Source organism: Limanda limanda, chromosome 21 (genome assembly GCF_963576545.1).
Source record: "Limanda limanda chromosome 21, fLimLim1.1, whole genome shotgun sequence".
Classification (NCBI taxonomy): domain Eukaryota; kingdom Metazoa; phylum Chordata; class Actinopteri; order Pleuronectiformes; family Pleuronectidae; genus Limanda; species Limanda limanda.
Genome location: NC_083656.1, coordinates 2,611,142 through 2,635,903, shown reverse-complemented (window position 1 = coordinate 2,635,903; position 24,762 = coordinate 2,611,142). Strand labels below are relative to the sequence as shown.

At 43.0% G+C, this 24,762-nt stretch overlaps 2 protein-coding genes across 2 annotated transcripts; both read right to left on the bottom strand.

Moving 5' to 3' along the window:
* Window positions 1-291: 291 nt before the first annotated feature.
* Window positions 292-11,151, bottom strand: grnb (granulin b). Its single transcript, XM_061094485.1, has 16 exons — window positions 11,026-11,151; window positions 10,532-10,581; window positions 8,965-9,105; window positions 8,274-8,414; window positions 8,030-8,125; window positions 7,286-7,427; window positions 7,014-7,132; window positions 5,458-5,587; window positions 5,249-5,340; window positions 4,950-5,136; window positions 4,166-4,263; window positions 3,641-3,877; window positions 3,269-3,538; window positions 2,886-3,191; window positions 2,554-2,802; window positions 292-2,400 (listed from the first exon to the last, which is right to left on the bottom strand). The coding sequence occupies exons 2-16, from the start codon at window positions 10,532-10,534 to the stop codon at window positions 2,251-2,253; spliced, it is 2,361 nt and encodes a 786-aa protein (XP_060950468.1). The 5' UTR covers window positions 10,535-10,581; window positions 11,026-11,151; the 3' UTR covers window positions 292-2,250.
* Window positions 11,152-14,575: 3,424 nt separating this feature from the next.
* Window positions 14,576-22,298, bottom strand: LOC133028315 (protein FAM171A2). The gene is made up of 8 exons (XM_061095510.1): window positions 22,208-22,298; window positions 19,681-19,908; window positions 18,926-19,018; window positions 18,062-18,220; window positions 17,793-17,972; window positions 17,105-17,218; window positions 16,446-16,572; window positions 14,576-16,318 (listed from the first exon to the last, which is right to left on the bottom strand). The coding sequence occupies exons 1-8, from the start codon at window positions 22,296-22,298 to the stop codon at window positions 14,890-14,892; spliced, it is 2,421 nt and encodes an 806-aa protein (XP_060951493.1). The 3' UTR covers window positions 14,576-14,889.
* Between the last annotated feature and the right edge of the window lie 2,464 nt (window positions 22,299-24,762).

Below are 24,762 nucleotides of genomic sequence, written 5' to 3'. Positions count from 1 at the left end.
GAGGAGCCCGGCACACCCCCCCATCAGCCGAGGAGTGGACAGCAAAGTGGGACATTCGCCACCTGAACCCTGGTACCCCTCCCATCGTGGTTGCTCCGGTTGTCATAACAACATTCTGATGACGAGGCCGAGGGAGGCGGGCGGGGGGGTAAGAGGAGACGGGAGTGAAAAGGTCACAGGAAGTGAGTGGGCGACAGATTCGACTTCAAACATGACCTCAGTCAATTGAATTATCACTTCCAGCAAACTGATATTTTCAACAACTTTATTTCAGTCTCTTTAACCCCCCCCCCCCTCAAATTAAAGTTCTTTAAAAGGCAACATAACACAACAATCACCCGGGACACGTTCCTCACAGCAGCACCGGGCGTTTACAGAATATACTTTTAGGAAGTTACATTTTGAAAAATAACATTTTGATGAATCACGACCCGCTGAGCGATGACAGATCCGAACGGAGCAGACTTGGTGTTTGTGAAACTTCCACAGTTTCTCTGAAAGCTACAAAACAAAAAACACAAAAAAACTCTACGATGAAGAACCGTCGCATCCGGGACAAATAATCTGGTGTTTTATACTTTATCCAATTTTCTTTTAACAGATTAAAAACGAATCCAGGAAACCTGATTCCAACCCTGAGCAGCGTCTGCAGGTTTTTCCCTTCAGGCTCCGTCGGCTGCCAACAACCTTCACGTCTCTCCTCTGGCAGCCGGACGCACACACACAACAAACACAACAACATCTTCACCAACATGATCAACACAAACCCATGAAAGTTTGGGTGGAAAACAGGTTTTTGAATTGGGTTCTTTCATCTCTCTCTGGTGTGTTGTTCAGAAGCTGGAAACCAACAGCAGAGTCTTTGTTTTTCCTTCTGTGCCGATGGAGCAAACCCTGGATTCGTTTCCCCGGGACACTGAGACGTACTTGGCTCTTATTTCTCCGCTGTGTTTACAGAAATCAACACTCAACAGAAACACAACATAACACGGGTGTTGTTTTCCTGACGATGGTCTGAACTCTCTTACGGCGACGTGAGAGAAGGCACAAGCTCTTTGTTCCGTGTGTTGATCTTCTCCTATGATGTTTAACTATTTATATAGAACAATGTTTTCATGACTGCTGGGTCTTTAAATCACAGGTAAAATAAGGATTAAATAAAATCAACACACATCAAATTCACAGACGTAAGACAAACTTAAACGACCTCTAAATGTAGATTATACACAGAAAAGCTGCTTCCTGATCTCAAGTCTGACTCAGCATTTTATCCAGAATAAGGCGGAAAGTACATTCACGTCTGTTTTTATAGAAGAATAAAAACAGATCTGGACAAAGAGTCCAAAGAGAAACGAAGACAGAGGAGACGCAGCAGGTTTCTTATGATTGATCATCCCATGAAAAGATGAATCTCGTTCCTGTGTCTCTGGACTGGTTCATTATTCAGCTGCTGAGGCGCCGACTTTCCCACCTGATAGTTTCTACTCAGCCGACATGACTCAGCAGAAAAACTCTATTTATTTGCCAGAGGTTTCATTTAATTTCTAGACAAATTCATAGAAATGCTAAATATAATAAAAGGTGCAGGGGGAACTTCAGATTTTTGTATTTTCAGTCTGATGATGATACATAATTTTAAATTTCACTGACTCAGTTTGTTAAAATTTCAAACATTTCTATTTAATCTCCACGGATCAGATCTGTACCAGTGGCAGAATGAAAAATGCAGGACGTGTGAATCCAAGCTTTAACTACTTTTTAATAAACTTCAAACATGTTTGTAGATTTTCATATTGTTTTTAAGGTCATTAGGACTCAAGGTAATCTGTCTGTATGACATGGATCCATGTGTGGAAGTTTAAATTGGTCTCATGTTCACAAACTAACTCTTCTCTCTCTGTAATTTCTGATTTGTGGTTGACACGATTTGTGAATTTGCAAAAGATTTGAACTCAAACATAATTTCTTACTCTTGATTCTTTTCATGGGGTTTAAAACCAATAAGAAAGATGCAGAGACAAAGTCGTGCAGCGAGTATTCATATACATATATATCGTCTAAGGTTGACTTCTGAGGACCAAACTTCAGCCAGATTCAAAACATGACAAAACTCAGCAAACTGTTATAAGAACGACTAAGAATTCTGTGAAGTCTTTAACGACCACGAGCATCGGCGTCGCCCGCAAACCAAAGATACCTTCAAGTGAGGAAACACTCAACAGAAGCTGAAGATGTGACGGATCAGTGGGATTAAAGTCCTCGAGGGACAAAGTCTCTGTGTCTGTCCCCAGACAACATGTCCCAGGTCAGCCGGGGGTCCTTCATGGTGCAGCCTCCAGCCGCCTCGTCACAGGAGAAGCCTTCAGGGCAGCAGTGCTGCGAGTCGGAGCAGCAGGTCGCCTGAGGAAACACAAAACATCCCAGTGAGAAGCTGGAGAGTTTCTCACAGGTGAGTTCACTGAAATGTCCCTGAGGAGCTGGATGTGTATCTGACTTCTGTCTGGACATTTAGAAGATGAACCAGTGCGGTGGAGACGTGGCGTGTGGACGGACCTTTGGCGAGGGACAACACGCCCACTCCGTGGACGACGTCTTGCAGCACGTAGCTTTTCTGGGGCAGTGAAACTCCCCCGTGCTGTCACATGGTACGTCCTCTGCGTCTCCACCCCCGGGCCGGACCACTCTGGTCTGAGGGAGGGTTTGGATCAGCTCATGGAGGTTCTTCTTCTCGCACGTCCCTGTCTGCATGTTGCAGGTGTAGCCCTGAGGACAGCAGTGCTCCTGGTCCGCACAGCAGACCGCCTGCAGAGGACAGAGGAGACGAGTCAATCATCTGATTTCATTAAGTCTTCATTAAATTATGATAAAGTGTGCGATGGACAAACCTTGACCAGAGGGCAGCAGCCCCACTCTCCTGTCGCTAGTTTACAGCAGGTGGTTCCTGAAGCACAGCTGCTCTTGTCGTCACACTTGACGTCGGTCACGGCGCCCAGCTCGGTCACGGCGCCCGGCTCGGTCACGGCGCCCGGCTCGGTCACGGCGCCCGGCTCGGTCACGGCGCCCGGCTCGGTCACGGCGCTCAGCTTGGTGAACCAGGGGACGGTGTGGGCGCCTCTGGAGCAGGAGGAGCGGTGAGGGTCACAGCTGTGGCCGCTCGGGCAGCAGTGGTCTCCATCGCTGCAGCAGACGGCCTGAAGCACAGCACAGAGAGGTCAGAGGTCATCACTCCGTTCCCTCAGTGGGAGGAAGTGAAGGAACCGGGTTTTACCTTTGGCAGAGGACAGCAGCCCCACTGGTGGGGCCTGTCCATGAAGCAGCAGGTGGTGTCCTTGGGGCAGCTGGTGCTGGAGTCACACATGTTCCTTCCGTGTGGAGGCGGAGCCGAAGCAGCCGGGTGGAGCTCCGTCCTCAGAGCCAGGAGCTTCTCCGTCCAGGGGAGGGAGGCGGAGAAACCCGACGGGTCGTCACAGGACTCCGCCGCCAGGTTGCAGACGGTGCCGTGAGGGCAGCAGTGGACGTGGTCGTCGCAGCACACGGCCTGACGGGGGGGGGGGGCAGAGCAGAACCACGTGAGAAGGTTCGTTACTCACACACTTGAGGGTTTTGTGTTTTCCTCCACCCTCCTCCACCCTCCTCTCACCTGGGGCAGCGGACAGCACGCCCAGTCCCCGGTCGCCGTCTTGCAGCAGGTGGATTTCCCGGGACAGGAAGTGGATTTGTCACACTTGCTGTCGTCCGTCTCCATGGGGACGACGGGCTCGTGGTCCAGCCAGGGCATCAGCGCCGTGTTGGTGGTGGGGTCGTCACAGGTGGAGGCCTCCAGGTTACACACGGTGCCGTGGGGGCAGCAGTGCATGTGGTCGTCACAGCACACGGCCTGCAGAGGGGGGGGGGCAGTGAACACACACACACACACACACTGTAGTCAATCACGTTCTGTTCATTCATAAAGGGGAAAGCAATAATTAAAAACATTTGAAGTTCCCCATTTTAATGCACTTTTCAAAAATAAATAGTAACTGTGGAAAGTTGTGGTCGGCCTCAACCCTCAGGTTTCAGAAACAAGGGTTTACAGATAGTTTATATTGTGCTGCACACACAACATGTCTGAGATCTACCTCCAGATGTGCAGTATGTTAGGGACAGTGGGGGGGGGGGGGGGTACCTCAGGTAACGGGCAGCAGGCCCACTGGCCCGTGGGCGTCTGACAGCAGGTGCTTCCGTCAGCACAGGCCACCGAGTCGTTACAGGGAACAGCAGCAGCTGAGAGAGAAACACAAGGATTTATATCAGTAAAATTAAACAACTTAATCATTTGAATTCAAGTTAACAAACAGAAAGGATTCATGTGGGAATATGAGATATTGGAATGATTTATTTAAATAATTCTCTCGGTTTCCTGATTTAAAACTGTCAATTATGAAACTGTCCAGGGTTCCTACAGGTTTTAACAAGATACATTTAAGACTTTTTAAGACCTTTTTAAGACCACTTTGAATAGAATTTAAGACCCATTTTACGACCATACTGGCAAAAAGTATGAAGGAAAATTACTATGAAAGAAGAAATAAGTCACAGAATTATTTACAAAGTAAATTTATACCCATTCAACATAAGAACAATAACAATACACAAGTCAAACAAGCTTTAAACATGCTTTAAACATGCTGAAATAAATTGAAATAAAAGGATGTTCCATAAAACATGTCCAGAGAAGGAAATTAAACATCCCATCGAACACTACAAAACCTCTACCTCTCAGCTCGGGCCGAATCAAATTTAAGACCTTTTTAAGACTTTTTAAGGCCTAAAATTTCGATTATTAAATTTAAGACCTTTTAAGACTTTTTAAGACCCCGCGGGAACCCTGCTGTCAAATAAACAGTGTTGAGAAAAAGACAGAAACGCAGCATTTGTATCTCCAGCCTCTGAGCGGCTCCAGGTCTCACCTCTGCTCCGAGCCGTCTCCAGCTCCGTCACCAGCTCCGTCTCCAGCTCCGTCTCCAGCTCCGTCACAGCAGCTGGGATCTCAGAGGCCACGGCGGCGTCTCCCCGGCTCGACACACAGGTGCTGTGCTCCAGGTCGCACTCGGTCTCCTCAGGGCAGCAGTGGATGTGATCTAAGCAGCAGACGGCCTGGACCAACACAGGACAGAGGTTCCCACAGCGTCAGGAAACAGTAAAGACACAGAGTAAAGAGTTTCACTGCTCTACTCTGCTGGAACAGATCTGAGTGTCTCTCACTCACATTGGGCATCGGGCAGCAGCCGTACGAGCCGTTGTCCATCTCGCAGCACGTGGTCTGATCGGGACAGACGGCCACTTTGTCTGGACACACAACTGAGAGGACGAGACACAACAACAGGGTTCACGGAGCAACACTCGCACACAAGAAGCTGTCGTCCTGCAGTTCTTCATGTGCAGATACAATAAAAACATCTGGAATATACTGCTTACCGTCGTTAGGAGACGCTGAGATCTTCTTCAGCATCGGCACCTCGGTGTCGCCGGACTTGCAGACGTCATGTTCCAGGTCACATGTCGTGTTGCTGGGGCAACAGTGGAGGTGATCGCTGCAGCACACGGCCTGAACACAGTCACACAGACAGTAAACACTAGGGACGGGAATCGGCAGGGACCTCCCGATACGATACTATCACGATACTTAGGTGGCGATACGATATGTATTGCGATTCTCGAAGTATTGCGATTTGATATTACGATTTCCTGGGATTTCGTTTAGTTATTTTTTACTGGACCATGGAAAAATGTTGAATCATACCTTCAAATACAACACAGTCAAATTCACTTAGAGCTTTACAAGTTTTATTTCAAATATTAACATTAACTTAATGACTGCCAGGCAGCCAATAGAGAAAAGAAATAAAAATGTTCCCTATTATTGTATAGCCCCTGTCAACTGCACACAAACTGACAGATTAAGAAATGTATGCCACTTAGGCTACTTTTAAACAATAAATAAAAGATAAATTAAATAGAATGAATAAAAGTTTACTTAAAATATAAACTTTGAAATAAACAAAAAGTAGGCTATTGTTGTTTGCATGTAGGCGATGCAAAGCTAGTGCTTGGGTATGTTTAGATTCTTGTGCAAAAACAAGAGCTGGTCTACATGCTCTGGGGTGATGTTGCCCCCCCATATATATCCCCCCCCCCCGTATAAACCAATAAATATGTTTTAAAAATCGATTCGGAAGTTTTATTTCAAATATTAACATTAACTTAATGACTGCCGGGCAGCCAATAGAGAAAATAAATAAAAATGTTCCCTATTATTGTAAAGCCCCTGTCAACTGCACACAAACTGACAGATTAAGAAAGAAAGAAATTTCATTTTTTTTTTGTAATTTTTAAAAAATCGATTTTGGAGGCAGCATGGCGATTTAAAATCGTCATTCACAAGAATCGCGATTTGTAACTGAATCGATTTTTCCCCCCATCCCTAGTAAATACATGAACCTGCAATAAGCTGGTTTCTCACTTCAGGTTTAATCAGATGCACAGGAATTTAGTTCCATTAAAAGGTGAAATTATTAATGCCACACACGGGAAATTCATTACAATGGGAAATGTATCTCATCTTAAAAGTAATAATGAGACAGAGTTGATCCTTAAGTAACAAGCGGCTGCTGCCAAGGTGGAAAATAAATAAAAAACACTAATTTATAAAGATAACTCAGTCTCATGTTTTTCTTTGTTACCTTTGACCACTGAAATCTAATCAATTCATCTTGGAGTTTAAAGGTCCAGTGTGTAAGATTTAGGTGAAAGGGTTCTATTGACAAAAGTTTAAACCTAGAGATGTTTTCACTCGTTTGTTTCATCTAAAATGTACGAATTGTTTTGTTTCTTTACCCTAAAATGGAACCTTTATATTTAAATACTCCATCTCTACAGTGGGTCCTCTCTATGGAGGCCGCCTGTTTTTTACAGGAGCCCAGACTGGACAAACCTCTTGAGTTGAACTGATGAACTGAGTAGTAGCTTCAGACCTGTTCGTACGGGCAGCAGCCGTAGTCTCCACTGATCAGCAGGCAACATGTGTAGCTCTCAGGACAACTGCTCTTCCCCCCCGGACACGTCACTGAACCCACGATCAGAGCCGCAGAAGCTGGAACAAGGTAGAAACACACACATCCACATATTGGTTATTGGAGCAGAGAGGAAAACAGAGGACAGTGACTTTTATTATTTTCCAACTATGAGACATCTGCTTCAAGAAGACCTCTGGGCCTTTACTGTATTTACATGAGGGTTTTCACACCTGGGTTATTCTCCCTGCGTATGGCCGGGAGTTTCTCCACCATGGGGACGGACTCCAGCGACGCAGAAACACACATGTCATGAGCAGTGTCACACTCGGTTCCCTCGGGACAACAGTGCAGCTTATCCTCACAACACACGGCCTGCAGAGAGGAGGGGACACACAGGGAGGGGACACACAAGGAGGGGACACACAGACGGACAGTCAGGACACAGCTTCAATCCAGGACTGAAACAAGACTTTCACATTAAAACTTGCAGCCTTTAATTTCTTCTGTAGAACACCAGGTCATAGCTGTAGCTATTTATTATTTATATCATTTTTTTTTATTATTTCCACTAAATGGGGAAATTAAAAGCAGCAGAGTGACGACTCTGTTGTAGATCAGATTAATTAGTGTTGTGGAAAAGCACATTATACAGAATTTATTAGGTGAAATCCCTTTTAGTCGGCTTCAGCTTGTTCCCCCAAGTCTTTTATTTATTCCTGCTGGCCAGACACCTTCAATTTAATTAAAAGAATTTACGTCGTACACAGAAGAACAGTCTTAAATAATAAGATATAAAAAATGCAGTTCATCTATCAGAGTATTGTGAAGTACAGTCTCACCAGAAACTGACCTGAGGATATGCATCTTGGTGTCAGTGCTTGGTGTTTGTGTTGAACCCGAGGTTTTAAGGTGTGTGTGTGTGTGTGTGTGTGTGTGTGTGTGTGTGTGTGTGTGTGAGAACTCATGTGTTTCACCTTAACCATCGGACAACAGCCATAGCTGCCGTCAAGAAGCTCGCAGCAAGTACTGTCATCTGAACACGTGGACACCTGGTCTGGACATACGATTGTCTTCACACAGACACACACGAACACAGAACAAAAAGACACAACAATGACAGGATCACAAATGTACTAAGTCACTTAAATTAAATCTGAATACTGGCAGGTTCCCACTGTCGAGATAATTAACAGGACATGCTGCACGTCTTCCACTCACCCCAGGGACGTCCAGAGTGTGTTTGGCAGGAAGACGTCTCATCAACGGCAGAGAAACGGTTTTGTTCACACACCTCTGATGAGTCAGATCACACAGGGTCTTCTCGTAGCAGCAGTGGAGGTGGTCTGAGCAGCACTCAGCCTGCAACACAACACAGATTCAAAGATATCTCTCTCCTCTCTCATCAGCTGGAATTGTAATACCCACAATACCCGCTCCCAGAGCTGGCTTTACTTATATCTGCCTCGTGTTAAGACTAACTTGGGGAAGACAGCTTTCTGTTATAAGGCTCCCTACATTTGGAATGATGTCCAAAAATCTTTAAGGTTGTGCTCATTTGTTTCATTGACGGAGTTCTCGAGTCTGGTCTCATGTACAGCTGACTTCTCCTGCAGTGATTGTAACTGCTAGTTGACTTGGCCATAGTATTTTATACTGACAAATTGTTTTATACCTTGTATTACTGTATGTATATATATATATATATATATATGCATATTTATTTCATTTGTATTTATTCAATGTATTAACTCTTCAATGTATCAACTCTTTATTGTACCCTCGGCACCATTGTAAATGAGGGTCTTATTCCTCAATGTGTTTTCCGAGGCTTAAATAAATATTCAATCAATATTACAAACAACTAAATGAAGGAAATCCATCAGACACACTAAGCCGAACACTAACTCACGTGTGGCAGCGGGCAGCAGCCGTATCCTCCCACCGTGTTCTGGCAGCAGGTGTTTCTGTCCTCACACATTCCTCCGTCGGGACAAACCAGCGCCGAGCTCAGGCCGAGCAGAGCCACCAACCAGATTCCCATCGGAAGCTCCTGGGGAAGCAGAGGAGACGACTGTGAGCAGAGACACAAGACGAGAAACTAAACCCGAGCTGCAGCCGGGAGATGTGATGGTATCTAGGGTTGCAGGGCTACTGAGGCCTGCTGTAGAGTGCAGGACTAGTCAGGTAAGTTTCCATGATATTACTGGGGAAAATACATTAGCATGCTGATTGAGGATTGTTCATCTGTTCATCTAGCCTATTTCCATTCATTTATCCATCAATTGTAAAATATGTTTAGGGGCGGTGTGGCCTAGGGGGTACAGTGGGCGTTCTCCAACAAGAAGGTTGCTGGTTCAATCCCCACTCTTCCCCATCTGCATGCCGAAGTGTCCTTGGCAAGATACTGAACCCCTAAATGGCCCCTCATAAATGTTGAGTGTACTAAAAATGTAAGTCGCTTTGGACAAAAGCGTCAGCTAAATGACATGTAATGTAATGTAAAATGTTTACAGACGATTCCAATTGTTTGGCTAACTATTTACATCTCTGGCATTGCATTAGTGTTTTTTTACAAACTTGTTTCTCATCTTATTCTACAGAACAATGCCACGTGCACTCTCTCATGTGTGGAGACATTTCACCCCATCCAATGTAGAAGGAAAGGCTGTGTACATTTGCAAATACTGTGCAAAGACCTATGTTAAGAATGACACAACGATGCAGAAGCATATAGTCAAGTGCCCAAAGTTTCCTCAGGGCTCAAATCAGCCTATGACACAACAAAATGTTTATATTTGTGTCTGTATATGACAAGGTAAATACAGTTAGTATAAATTACCCACAACATTTCCAGTTTATTCCCGTTAATTCCCCTATATTCCCGTTAATTCACATGGAAAGTGTTTGTTTGTGGTTGTGAGGAAGCGTGACGGCTCTGGATAACACAGGTGTGTGTGTCAGCAGCTCTGCAGGCATTCCAGCTGATAAACAGGATTTCCACACTAAACAAACCCTGAAATGTTCACATACCACAAACACACATAACATGCATGTTCAGCTCGACTCGTCGCCAACAGCACAAATAAGGCTGAATAAGGTTATATATTATATTGTTATATTGTGTGGATTATTATTTTCCAGCACTCTGCTTAGTCAGCTGAGTTTTGAATAATTTATAACATCGATTTAGGTGAACTAGTAAATCTTCTTTCTATCGTGAACGCTCCCAGATAATGTTCTGTATATACTGTCAGGTACAAAGCATCGTGGTCTTTATGTTTTATATGTCAAATAAATTATCTAAAGTAATCTAAATAATTGTAATAGATGAAAAGTTTAAATATTTGCCTGTGAAATGATGTGGAGTAGAAGTACAACTATGTCCTTCTGTGTAAATACTACAGTAAAGTATATTTGCCACAGTCTCTACTTTAAATATAGTTTATGTATTCAGTGAATGTTATAAATCTACTTACCATTTTTAATGAGTTGTTAGCAGAGAGTTCACTTCATGCTCCTTTAACACCTGGAAAACAACAACAACAGACTTTAGCCCCTGAAGGAAAACACATTTAAACACATTTAAACTCACACTTTACTTATTCAACTCAACAAAAACACACGTTTATACTGTATATCTATAGTTAATGAGCGGAAGTGGAAACCAGCCACAACACAACCCCTGTGGAGCTGATCCACAAAGAAACGAGCTAGGCTAGCAGAGCCGGCTAGGTGGCTAGCAGAGAAGGCTAGGTGGCTAGCAGAGCCGGCTAGGTGGCTAGCAGCATAGGCTAGGTGGCTAGCAGCATAGGCTAGCAGAGCCGGCTAGGTGGCTAGCACTGAGACGGCTAGGTGGCTAGCAGCATAGGCTAGCAGAGCCGGCTAGGTGGCTAACAGGGAAGCTAACCGCTTTGAATGACTTTCTTCTTCTGTGGTTTTTCCGCGGATGAACCCGGAGCTTTGTTCTCACCCGCTTGTTTCCGATGAGTTTAAAAAGCAAAGTGTCGAACGTGAGTCGCTTTTTAAATCCAGAGAGAAACAGAAGAAGAAGAAACAAGAAGAAGAGACAACGTCCAACAATCACGTGACACCCTGTCACGTGACCACAGAGAGTGTGACGCGTTTTCTTAAAGCGACAGAACCTGATCTGACAGAAAAACAGTTTATTATTACTGTTTATAGATATTTACATTTATATAAAACTGTCTGTGATAAAAACACAATATTGAACTGATTTTAATAATAATACTGAAGTGATAATTTAACGTATATAAAGTACAAATGTAGTACAGGTATAACATTATTAGGTTTATTACAGGTAGACAGTCAAAAGTACTAAAATCACATAAGATATTATTTTTACCTTTTTCTTTAGATTTTACTGCTTCTGATATTTAATATGACATTCATGAAAAGAATTACAATATTTATATTCATATAAATCAGAGCCTGCTAATCTAGCGAAGTACTAATATTAGAATTCAAATTTAAAAAAATGTCCATGCCACTAAAATTACACAGGTTGATATTGAGTGAAAACTTTGTATATAATAATAATTTTAATCACTGTAATAATCACTTATTTAAATGTTTCTTTGCCTTTTTTTGGATCAGTATATACATTATAAACACATGTGTCTCCTTAGATAGATAGATAGATAGATAGATAGATAGATAGATAGATAGATAGATAGATAGATAGATAGATAGATAGATAGATAGATAGATAGATAGATAGATAGATAGATAGATAGATAGATAGATAGATAGATAGATAGATAGATAGATAGATAGATAGATAGATTGGTAGATAAATAGATAGATAGATAGATAGATAGATAGATAGATAGATAGATAGATAGATAGATAGATAGATAGATAGATAGATAGATAGATAGATAGATAGATAGATAGATAGATAGATAGATAGATAGATAGATAGATAGATTGGTAGATAAATAGATAGATAGATAGATAGATAGATAGATAGATAGATAGATAGATAGATAGATAGATAGATAGATAGATAGATAGATAGATAGATAGATAGATAGATAGATAGATAGATAGATAGATAGATAGATAGATAGATAGATAGATAGATAGATAGATAGATAGATAGATAACTTTATTCATCCCCGAAGGGAAATTAAGTCGTCATAGCAGCCGGTATATTTGAATACAATAAAATACAATAAAATAGAATAAAATAAAAAATATTGAGATAGAAAGAATAAAAAACAGAAACACAAGATAAATAGGTAGATAAGGTGCAGTGGCAAGATGTTGGTAATAGTACTGATGATATGATGGTAATGTTATTGTTAGACAGTATATAAAAATAGTACAGTATATATAGTATATAATATAACATAATATATATTTATATATGATAGTAATTATACCAATATAATAGCAGTATATAGTAATAATGGCAGCAACAGTATATATAATAATAATAGTAAATATAATAATAATAATAATAATAACATGTACACATGTATAAATATGTGTATATAGACTTATATATACAAAGAATATACAAAGAGTATGATATGATATAGAGTAGAGGTATAAATATAAGTATTTGACTATACAATAGATAATATAATATACTATGAGTGTAAGAATATGTAGACAGAGTGTGCAAAAGACAATATTATTGTATGTATTATTGTATATTATCAGAATAAAGTCACAGAGGCCGACAGAACGTGTGAACAAATTTATTTCTACGTTGTGTCATGAACAGAAAGAATCGATTTACAGTTTACAAGCATCTGACCAGGTTGGTGAAGCGGATGGTTGAACAGCTCAATCCTTCAGAAACACTGTGCTACAAACAACCAGCTCTCGCTTGTCACTTCTCGAGCAAATCAGCAGTGAACAAAAACTCTCTGAAACACAAGTTCACAAAAATCTACTGAGAAAACACACAAACCTCTCGTGTCAAACGGAAACAATAGCGAGGAAAAGCCACGATTGCACAACTCATATCAATTCCACGTGTGGTCCGGAGAGATTTACAACAGAGGACACGACAGTTCAGTAGGATTCGTCTTTCTCCAGACTCACATCACATGTTTGCACTGAAGGGGACTGACACAGGCTTATGAACAGCAAGCGAGTGGGGACACAAAGTCTCAGTGGGACGTCAACACAACCTTCAGGATAATCACTTCATCATCAAACTCTGCAGCGACACACAAACATCTCGCGAGCTTCTACAAATCTGCTTCATGGCACCAGGAAGTTCACAGTCGTGGTGATGCTCGTGAGCAGCGGGAGCGCGTGGTGGTCAGTGTGTTATTGTTGTAAACATTTTACGACCGGAAGTGAATCATAGTCGAACTGGACTAAGGGGAAAAGAGTCAAGTGTGGATCTGTTAACGTGGCAACACGAGTCAATGCATCACACTTTGTGCCAAACGTCCTCAAAAAAGGTTTCATCAAAAAACACCCTATTCTACATGTTACATGCACGTCGTACTGTATACACATAAAATCTCATAAAGTTCATCAGAGCATTTACAAGATTGGTGAAAAAGACGATAGATATAAGAAATTAAGATATACAAGGATGTGAGAGCCGCAGGAAAAGTCGCCGTTTTTTGGCAGGCGTGCTCCCCGGAGTGACACGTGTTGGTGTTAGACCCACAATGCAGTGCAGTGTGCTTATTATTAGTCACAGCGTAGTTAGCGTAGCTAGGTGACGACGACTAACCGCGTTTGAAAAAAGGGGCGTGCAAGCCTCTCACTCCATCCTCTGTGAAAGAAGGCACTTACAGGAGAGAAGTGGAGCAGGCCCTCTCTGCAACGACCCCTGTAGAATATTAAGTAGATAACTCTTCAAGTAAAACGACGGTTTAGCCGAGCCACATCCGCTTCAGGTGGCGTTTCTTGGCAATTAGAGGTCGTCTACGCAGGTTCCCGAAGAACCGCGCCGGGGGGGGCTTTTGATTAATTCATACATTCATATGCATGCAACCTTTTCGAAAAACAAAGGGTTCTTCCGAATGTCTTGGGAAACTATTTACACAAAAGATATCGCAAGAAAAAACTTCTAACAACAGGAGAAAGGCAGAAACTTTTGGCAGAATTGTAGATAAAATGAGGGGAAAGATGAAAGAGGGACGTGAAGATGATGCTCAACATTTCATTACTATCTGAGTAAGTAATTACAACACATGAACACAGTACAGGAGGAAACCAGGGGAGCAAAAGGCGAATCGCACGTTTGCATTATCCGTCCACAGGGGCAAGAAAAACCAATACATTTATTTAATAGGTTAAATACCTATTTAGGCTTTGGGGGAAATGTTTCCTTTAAATAAAACTTACTCTAGTTACAATTTCAGACGGAGGAGAAGTCGAGCAAAGACAGACTCACAACTTCTACCGCCTACATGAGCCTCAGGTTCACCTCACTACCCACAAGTCCTGTAAAAACTCCATCCACTGCGAAAACACTTTGTAAATATCGATCAAACAATTCTCAAATTGTTTGTTAAGTGCTTTATTCTTATACTCTGCTCTATAAAATGGCTATTTCCACAGTCAGTGAATGCAATGGCTCAGACGAGGGCTTCAGTGGTGTGACGGGATTAAACTTTAGATTTCAGTCCACATCTCAGTGGGAACCAGTGATTAACTGACAGTGAGACGACGGTTGTAACCACAAGGTGCTCTCACCTCACCAGAGAGGTCACAAAGGTCAAACCACGACCTGGAAACAGACCAGTGGAGCTCGCTTGTGCTTATTGTGATTTCTCCTGGTGGAACCATCACTGTTCCCCTGTGAAGAGACTTGTTAAAGGTCCAGTGGTTTGTGACTTCACTTCCTCGGGTGGAAGACCATGAGCGGCCTGTCCTCGATCTTCTGCCAGGGGCTCTTCTTGTTCTCGTCCTTGTCGTCGGGGTCGTCCTCGGGGCTCGTCATGGAGTCGCGGCGGTTCTCGCTGTTGCTGCTGCGGCCGCTGTTCACGCGGCTGCGTCCTCTCCGGGTGACGGTGGATCCTCGGGAGGACGGGCCCTCGTCCAGGAGAGGGGTGAGGGAGTTCTCCTCGGGGGAGACCGGGCGTCCCTCGCTGCTGCTGCTGGGCTCGCTGTGGTCGGGGTAGGCCAGCTTGGAGTAGCTCTTCTTCCCGGTGCTGTTCACGCCGTGGCCCTTCCGCCCTCCGGTTCCCCAGCGCTCGTCCTTTCCCCTCCGGTTCATGGCTGCTTTCCGATCGTCCAGAGACGCTTCCAGGTTGATGTCTCGCTGAGCGCCGCTGCACCCGCCTCCAAATCCACCGCCGCTGAGGTCGTTCCCGGGATCGATGAAGGAGTGGCGCACGTGAGCGTTGTCTCGTCCGTCCAGGGAGATGAACCACGCCCGCGGGTGCTGCTTAACGCCCAGTTCCAGGAGCTTCTTCTCAGTCAGCGCCTGCAGCTCTCCGTTCATCTGAGCCATGGTGGAGTCGTTGAAGAGCACCGGGATGGTCATGGGTCCCCCGGAGGAGTCGGACGCCCAGCTGGGCTCCTCGGAGTCGTCTCCCTGGGATCCGCCCTGCTGCTGGCCTTGCTTCTGGGAGTGGTGGTGATGCTGCTGGCCGCCTCCCATCTGGGCACCGTCGCTGTCCTGGTCCTTCTGGTCCTTCCCGTCTTTCCCAGAGAACTCGGAGGGCAGGCGCATGTAGTGTGCCGGGATGACCAGGGTCGGCACCATGCTGCGGTACATGTTCTCCTTCATCTGGTCGATGGAGCTGCAGAAGATGATCTGACCTGCTTGCGTGTTGAGGGAGGTGGGCCTGGTGAGGTTGTCGGCTGCTGATGCCGAATACTCCGGAGGCTTGTCCGACTGACTTGGCACGTAGCACTGGAAGCGAGGCGGGGACGGGGGGTCGGAGGCGTACCCTCGATTGTCGTTGGCGTTGTGGTGCCTGTTGTAGTCTTCATGCAGCAGCGGGTTGTCCAGGTTGTTGGTCTCTGTGGCACGTGTCACCTTCATGGGGAAGCTTTCCCCTCGCTGGGCGCCGGGAGCGTTCTTTCCCTTCCCGTGGCGCAGCATGTGGGCGGGGACATGTTTGGTGAGGTCCTCCCTGGAACTCTCGCAGTTTCCTGATGGGGACAAGTCGGATTTGTCGTTGGACGGCCCGGACTCCGCGTGGCCTCCGCAGATCAGATTCAGGCGTGAGGTGGATGTGCCCTGGTCTCTCTTGGCACCGTTCAGATTGGTGGCGTGGGGTTTACCCTGCTGCCGGCGAGGTTTCAAACACTTGCGCCTGAAAAGGTAAAGAGACACTAAATGTCAGAAATAATAAGACACATCTCTGGCGCTCCAGCGGATTGTCTCGAATCTAAGTGACAGAAACCTAGAGACCCAGAGACCTGCGCCTACGCTCCCCACACCTGCAGTAGTAGAGCAGCACACAGAGCAGGATGAGCACCAGCAGGGCCAGCGAGCCCAGGATGCAGAGCAGGAACAGCGTGTGGTAGGTGGTGATGTCCCTCAGGCCCGGGTGGGACAGACCCAATCCTGCAAGAGACCACCGTAGAAAGGGGCGTCTAAATATCAAGTCAGGAACTTTACATTCATTGTGTCTTTGTTGTAAATCTCTGTTCGCTAGTCCTCCATTTTTATTGATTAGCTTAGTGTACGATTGACGAATACAAAAAAAGCTCTACGTTAAGTTGATAGTGGATTTCAGAAGCTGGACTTCAAGGAAAACTCTCTTATGTTGAAAAGAAATGAGCATTAATCTAAATCTGGTCCATTAAAACAGGGAAATATAAAATATCACCATGTTTAACCTTTAAATGTGTTTTTTATCTGGTTTATTTAAATAGTTTATATGTTCATCACAGCAGATGAATGAGAATAAATCTTTATCCCAAAGTTATGATATGGATGTTTTTTTAAGTGTTCTTGTAATAACTCCTGAGCTTCATTACAGAAAAGAACATTTCATACTGAGTTTCCTGAGTTTTCCCTGGAGACACAGAAACGTCTGCAGCAACAACACAGAAGAAGAAAACAGAAGAAGAAACAGAAGAATGAGTTCCAGCACCTGAAGAAGACGGGAAGGCAGCCAGCCAGTATCCCATCTGAGGAACCAGCACGTTCCACACCAGCTGAGCGCCGTCCTTCTCGATGTAGCCCGTCCCGTTCCGAACCCACAGGCCTGGACAAGAGACCATCACTGATGTTAATAAACAATATATACATGAATATAAACTTTTCCCTTTTAATAATACAACTTTTGATGCTGTGGAAACATTGGTTTGTGACGCTTTCGATCCACTTAGGAACTATTGGTTGGTCAGAAAAACTATACTGGTATTTCTACATTTAAATACTTTAAATACTTTAAAGTTTAAATACTCAATCAATACATTCATAAACTGACAAAATAATCCCCAAATGAATCAATGAATCACTTTCGCTCCACCTCAAACAACAATTAAAAAATAATAAAACACTAATGCATCAGTAGAAATAATTTAATGATATCACATAAGATATGTCTGATTAAACTTTAATACTTTTACTTATACAACATTTTAAATGCAGGGTTTTTATGTTTTATGAATCACTTCTCCCCTGTGACATGTGGCACTTTCAAATAAGGAAATGATCTTAATGCTTCCTCATACCTTATTAAATATATATACACATCTATAGACAGTCGAACACAGACTTTAGATTTGAGGAAAGTCAGTTTTTATATAACCTTGTGATCTACGTGTTTTGCTCACCGGTCTTAGGCTGATACATCCAGGCAGGGACGCTCATGGCCGTCCTGTAGCGGGTGTCGGACGGCAGCGGCACAGAGATCTGGATCGGGTCCGACACCTGGATTGCGGCGCCATCTTTGTCAAACAGCTGGATGCTGACGACCGCCACCGCCGTCAGGTCCGTCCACCCGGTTTCTGCACCTGAACCAGAGAACCAACAGATTTCAGCTTCAACTCGTCTGTGACACGTTCTCATCTTCAGAGACATGCTTTCTGAGACGGCCTCTAACCCGAGCTGTTGGTCTCTTGGCCGAGGAGGAACGGGAAACCACCGATCTCGTACTGACTCCTGGCCGTGGTCATGGCGGCCGACAGCGCCGTGTCGTTGGAGCTGGACGGCAGCTGGAGCGACTTCCTCTGCAGCTGCACCAGCGGCTGGTTACGAGCTCCTGAAACACAAACACACATCGCACATTATAAAACCCACAGCAGCCTCCTGTCGTTTGTCTTGATACCTTTAAGAATATATATATAAATATAAATATATTGGCTAACCCATATTCTGCAGAGACATGTCACTATCTGTCTAGTTTTGCCAAGATGCAAACTTTGATTTCACAGAATAAACTAAAAACTTGAATTATGTGAAATATCAAACCTTAAGAACATTTATTTATCATGAGGGTTTAATAACAACATCTTAGGAATCAATGCCAATTTTCAAACATATATCAGCTGATATATCTTTATAATTTTTTGACTACCTAATATTGATGTTGGCACCAACACTCCACATCAGACTGGTTCCAGTAAACCTCCTGGTACTATCAGCGTCTTACAGGACGTATTAGTAAAACTAAAAGTCCTCTTCTGTTACAGTAAATAACTCGGGGTCGTGTAGATGTTAAGTGAAATCTCTGGAGGCCTGAAGAGACTCGAGGGAGAGGAGGTGATTCATCTTCATCATTAAAGAGGAGAGAACTGAATAAACGTCTGAGCGTCAAAGTCCTCAAGTGACCAGAAGATCTGCGTTATGATTGAGTGATATAATGAAACCACGTCCATGTGACTCATTAAAGTGGAGCTGAGTTCAGAGGAGGCTGATGATCGCTGGTGGATTCAGGAGGTGAAGGAGAAGAGATGGTGGTAATTACCTGGTGACCCGGACAGAACCTGCAGGACGTCATCGTACAGGATGAGAGTTCCTGGTCTCTGGACGAGAAGATACAGGCTGACGGACGCGTACACTGCACACAAACACACAAATACACAAACACACAAAGAGGAAAAAGATCAGCCGCAGGTCGGAGGTTTAAATCTGATACATTTAATTTAATTTAATTTAATTTGATACTTGTTTTATTATTGGACCAAATATGAAGGATATTAAAATGTCTGGAATTATTTATTTTTATCACTTTATCCCAGCTTCGTCTCGCCCCGAAAAAGGCAAATACTTCACACTCTGTCCAAACTGAGCTTATATATAAATATATATCACATCTATACCATATAAGGCAGATCAGTGTCTGTACCTATCTTTCTTTACCCTCTAGTTTGTCTGAATGTATATTTTATCCCCCAGCTTCTGTCTGTGAATCTTATAAATATACATTTTGATGAACTGACCGTTTAGTTCCCACATAATAAACTAAAGCTGCTTTCAAATAAACACTTGAACGTATTAAACCACAATTTAATGTCTCATATTGACTTTAATCTCTTGATTCCCATTGGTTGAGGACTGTTATAATAAAGTGAATTTAAATTAACTCTGATTTTCATTTATACAGATTTAGTTTCCTGTGATGAGCCGAGAAACCGTCACTGAGTCAAAACAAAGATTTTAGAGAGCGACAGGATGCTCAGCAGGAAGCGTGGGCGTGTGCTTCCCTTCTCTGAGACTTACAGGGGATGCGGCTGGAGTGCCAGGGCACGGAGTTGGTGACGTAGTCTTGTTTGGAGGCCGTGATGATGACCCACGTCCCGGCGCGGTACAGGAAGTTGACCTTCAGCACGCCATCGCTGCCGGCTCGGCTGGACGCCAAGATGGTCTGATTCCCGTGGACGTGCACCTGAGCGTCCGCCAGCGGAGACAAGTCACTGCTGTCGAACACCTGGACCTTGATTTCAACCTCTGAAAACACAACGAGAGGCCGGTCACTTTGGGCTCTTGGACTTTAATTAGGATTTCTAGACAAAAATGTAAAATATTAAATTAGCTGTAAACCTACTTATGCTTATAAGAAATGGATTAATCATTAAACATATTAAAGGGTCAGACAGTCTAAATATACCTGAAGTTTAAATCTTTGTTGACTTAAAGAAGAGAAAAACAACTCCTGTATTTTACTGGTACAACTGGAGCCTGGTTGTTTATTTGCATTGAAATGAAATATTTGCAGAATCAGTTATTGACAGTTATTAATTATACATGGATACACACACACACAACTATCACAGGTTTACTTGAATCAAACATTATAAATTCTAAGTGGATTTATTGACGTTGACTCAGACTGTGACGGAATCTGGAGATGTGTTGTTCTGACACTTTCACCACACACAGGCTTTTTCACCTCGCGTCCCTGAACCTCTGCAGACACACACACACACATCACACACACACACACACACACACTGATCACACAGACACACACTCATCACACACACATCACACACACACACACTCATCACACATCCATCACGGGCTCTTTCTGCCTTTTATCTTTCCATGTTTTCGACCCTGGAACATTTTGTCTCTCCTCTCGCCCGTTGGACGGCCTGGATGTGGGTCACGCTGGGGGACGTTTCCATGGTAACGTGCAGACTCTTCCAAAGCGTCCTCCTCACTGGGCTCCGTCCTGCAGCTCGTCCTCTGAACCCTCCGGGCCTCAAACCCCACAGAGCTGCACAGTGACGCCACTAATGGCTGCATGTGTGTGTGTGTGTGTGTGTGTGTGTGTGTGTGTGTGTGTGTGTGTGTGTGTGTGTGTGTGTTCACATGTATTGTTTCTGTGAGGACGCTGGCTTCCATTACCATAAATGGTTCAATAAAGGCTCCCTTGTGTGAGGGGAGGATTTCCTCACTCTGGGCTGGTCACTTCAGATCGCTTTAGCTTGAATCGACTCATTGACTCGAACCCTGAGAGTCACAGCTTCACACTGAGAGTCTGGAGATGTTCACTCCTTCAGAATCCTCCAGCAGAGACCGAGTGGAGCACGAGTCCTCGAGGAGAAGAGGTTCTGTCAGAATCAATCAGATTCTTTAATATTCCTGCTCCAGTTTCCATAAACACAATATGGCTGCAGCTAATTGAGCTTTATTATGTATCGATCCAGACCCAGTTCGACTTTGAGTTCATGTCTGAAAACATCCAGTAGATGAAACAGGAAAAATCCCAGTTTCGTTGAGATGACAGACAATTGTGATTGTTTTGAAATCGTATTATTTTAAACTTAATGAACTGCTGTAAAAATGGTTTTCTGGAGTTGTCGGTTCCGACTCGTTCACAACAACAGGAACATGTGGGGAACATCCAGGCGAGGGGCGGAGCCTGTGGAGCAGCAGGGGGCCTGACGTGACCTACACATTCTCCTCTTCTTTCCAAGTTGACGTCTTCGTCTTCTAGATGTTCGGCTCCTCTTCTTCATCCTGAGATGTTTGCGTTCTTCCAGTTTCACGTATAAACCTCATCAACACGTGGACTCACTCTGACAGATGAACTCGATGTTGATTGGAAAACAATCTGACATAAAGCAATTGTGTTAATTTGAAATAACTTAATTTATATGTTTGTCACGACCTAGGTATTCTGTCTGAGTTAGTCCAACAATTCTTCTTTTAGGGGACAGGAATTAGTAATGAAAGTACAAGTACCTCTGGATAGTACTCGAGTAAAAGTACCTGCCCAGTGTCTGCAGCTCAGAATAGCATGAAGCATGAATAATGCACATTAATTACATAACGAGCCTCCGAGAGAACAACAACATGCGAACACATGAGGCTCATGTGGAGGCCTCATGACGACACACATTAACATGACGTCATGGGTGGTCTGAGCAGGTTCGAGGCCCGATTCCATCTGCAGCCACACATCTGCACACACACACACACACACACACGCACACACACTGAGGCCTGTGTGACATCAGCATATTAATGAATCTATATCTGAAGCATCGATCTGCAGCGGACTCGAGGATGAACAGAACCTCCTGCACCTCCTGCTCCTCCTGCACCTCCTGTAGCAGGAGCAGGAGGAGCAGGAGGTGCAGCAACATGGAGGCTGAGCAGGAGGGACCAGGAGGAACCAGGAGGAACCCGGAGGAACCCTGAGGAACCCGGAGGAACCCAGAGGAACCCGGAGGAACCCAGAGGAACCCGGTGGAGGAACCACTCCCTCGCATTGTGCTGCAGCCCCGGTCGCACTCACCGAAGCCCCCCGGGTCTGGGAGCGATTTGGCGGCGCAGATCGCGCACATCCACCCGAGCAGGAGCAGCCGAGAGAGGGGGGGGTCCGTCATCCTGGCAGCGACATGTCGGGGGTCCAGCTCCAGCTCCGGGGGCCTGAGTCCTCCTCCGTCAGTCCGAGGGAGAGGCTCCGTGTCCCGGCTGCAGACGCACAGATCAGCCCCTTGTTTTCATTGTCTGTCTGAGCCGCAGCGGGGACAGCGACACGGTCTCCCCTGCTGGAGCCGAGGGGAACTGCAGCTGCACCGCTCCTCACTGCTGCTCAGACCGTAGAGACTGTGTAGAAACACAGGGTGTATAAATAGACTTTATATAAACACACAGATAAATAGACTCTATATAAACACACTGTTAAAATCTGAATATATATATATAGACTGATCAATGGGCTGTATATGAACCATAGACTGTATATTTACAATTGTTTACAGACTAATAAATAGATATAAATAGACTTTATATAAACACACTGATATATAGACTGTATATAAACACACTGTCTTAAAACTGACTATATATAGACTGATCTATGTACTGTATATTAACCATAGATTGTATATAAACACATTGTATATAGACTAATAAATAGATATAAACACAAGGATATTTAGACAGTATATAAACACACTGTTTAAAAACTAAATATATGTATAGACTGATCTTTGTACTGTATATTAACCATAGACTGTATATATACAATTGTTTACAGACTAATAAATAGATATAAATAGACTTTATATAAACCCATGGCTATATAGACTGTATATAAACACACTGTTCAAAAACTGAATATATATAGACTGATCTATGTTCTGTATATGAACCATAGACTGTATATATACAATTGTTTACAGACTAATAAATAGATATAAATAGACTTTATATAAACACAAGTGTATATATAGACTGTTTATAAACACACTGTTTGAAAACTGTATATTAATCTGATCTATGTACTGTATATTAACCATAGATTGTATATAAACACATTGTATATAGACTAATAAATAGATATAAACACACGGATATTTAGACTGTATATAAACACACTGTTTAAAAACTGAATAAATATAGACTGATCTATGGACTGTATATGAACCATAGACTGTATATAAACAAATTGTTGACAGACTAATAAATAGACTTCATATAAACAGACTGATATATAGACTGTTTATTAACCATATATTGTATATAAACACATTGTATATAGACTAATAAATATATATAAATAGACTGATCTTTAGACTATATATAAACACACTGTATATAAACACAGTGTTTATACACTGTATATTAATCTAATCTATAGACTGTATATTTACCATAGACTGTTTATAAACACATTGTTTATGTTTATAGACTGTATATCGATATAAACAGACTGATATATAGACTGTATATAAACACACTGTTTAAAAACTGAATATGTTTATAGACTGATCTATAGGCTGTATATGAACCATAGACTGTATATAAACAAATTGTTTACAGACTAATAAATAGATAAAAAATAGACTTTATATAAACAGACTGATATATAGACTGTATATTACCATATATTGTATATAAACACATTGTATATAGACTAATAAATATATATAAATAAACTGATCTTTAGACTATATATAAACACACTGTATATAAACACAGTGTTTATAGACTGTATATTAACCATAGACTGTGTATAAACAAATTGTAGATAGACTGTATATAGATAAAAACAGACTGATCTATAGACTAAAATAAAACATATTTTATTTCATGAGAAACTCTAAAATATTTAACTATATTTATCTGATTTTAAATATTTTCAATATATTAAAGTAAAAGGTCAGTATGAGCAACCTTCTATGACGACTACAACAAAGAAATGTTGATTAAATGTTAATGCAAATATAAAATTCGAGAACAGAACAGAAGTATTTGTCGTGATGTTATGACTCATTTTATCACTTGTTCATCATGTTATTTAATATAGACATGAACCATGTTATGTGTTGGCTTGTTGTCTGAGTTGTAGCAGCTGATGAAGGGAAGCAGCTCAGGCTGAGCTGTTGATGGATGAAACCTCCATCTGTCGTCTGTGACTCAGAGCCACACACAGAACCGGATTCTTCCGGCGGATCGATTCCCGGTTCCTCTCGTTTCACTCTCTCCTCTGCAGCAGCAGCTACTTGTCATAAATATCACTTTTATTATTTTTATTAGAAGTCCACCCTGCAAGTGGCAAAGTGTTTGTGGATTTATTGTTCAGAAAATATGTTCTCTGGGCTCAGGGGTGTTTCATATTCATCCCAGAAATCCAATCTCCTGCCGGTGGGAATGTTATCGTTTTTCAGATTGAGTCCACGGATGGAAAAGAGCTTTTTGTAATTTCATTTTTTGACTAAAACTGAAACGAACGTTCGGACACATCTTGCTAAACTCAAATATGAAGAAACCAGAGGGTCAGAAGTTTGTGTTCAGGATTCAGACGATGTATAAATATATCTAAATAATGTGCAATACGACCAG

Bases quoted from the DNA above. Each gene is read 5' to 3' on its own strand.
- grnb (XM_061094485.1), bottom strand. The intron at 8,415-8,964 runs GTGAGTTAGTGT...GTTGTGTTGCAG, and splicing joins GCTGCTGCCCGCTGCCACAC to GCTGAGTGCTGCTCAGACCA. The intron at 5,341-5,457 runs GTAAGCAGTATA...TCGTCCTCTCAG, and splicing joins CTCAGCGTCTCCTAACGACG to TTGTGTGTCCAGACAAAGTG.
- LOC133028315 (XM_061095510.1), bottom strand. From the start codon at position 22,298: ATGACGGACCCCCCCCTCTCTCGGCTGCTCCTGCTCGGGTGGATGTGC. The intron at 17,973-18,061 runs GTTAGAGGCCGT...TCTCTGGTTCAG, and splicing joins CCAAGAGACCAACAGCTCGG to GTGCAGAAACCGGGTGGACG. The intron at 17,219-17,792 runs GTGAGCAAAACA...TCTCTTGTCCAG, and splicing joins GATGTATCAGCCTAAGACCG to GCCTGTGGGTTCGGAACGGG.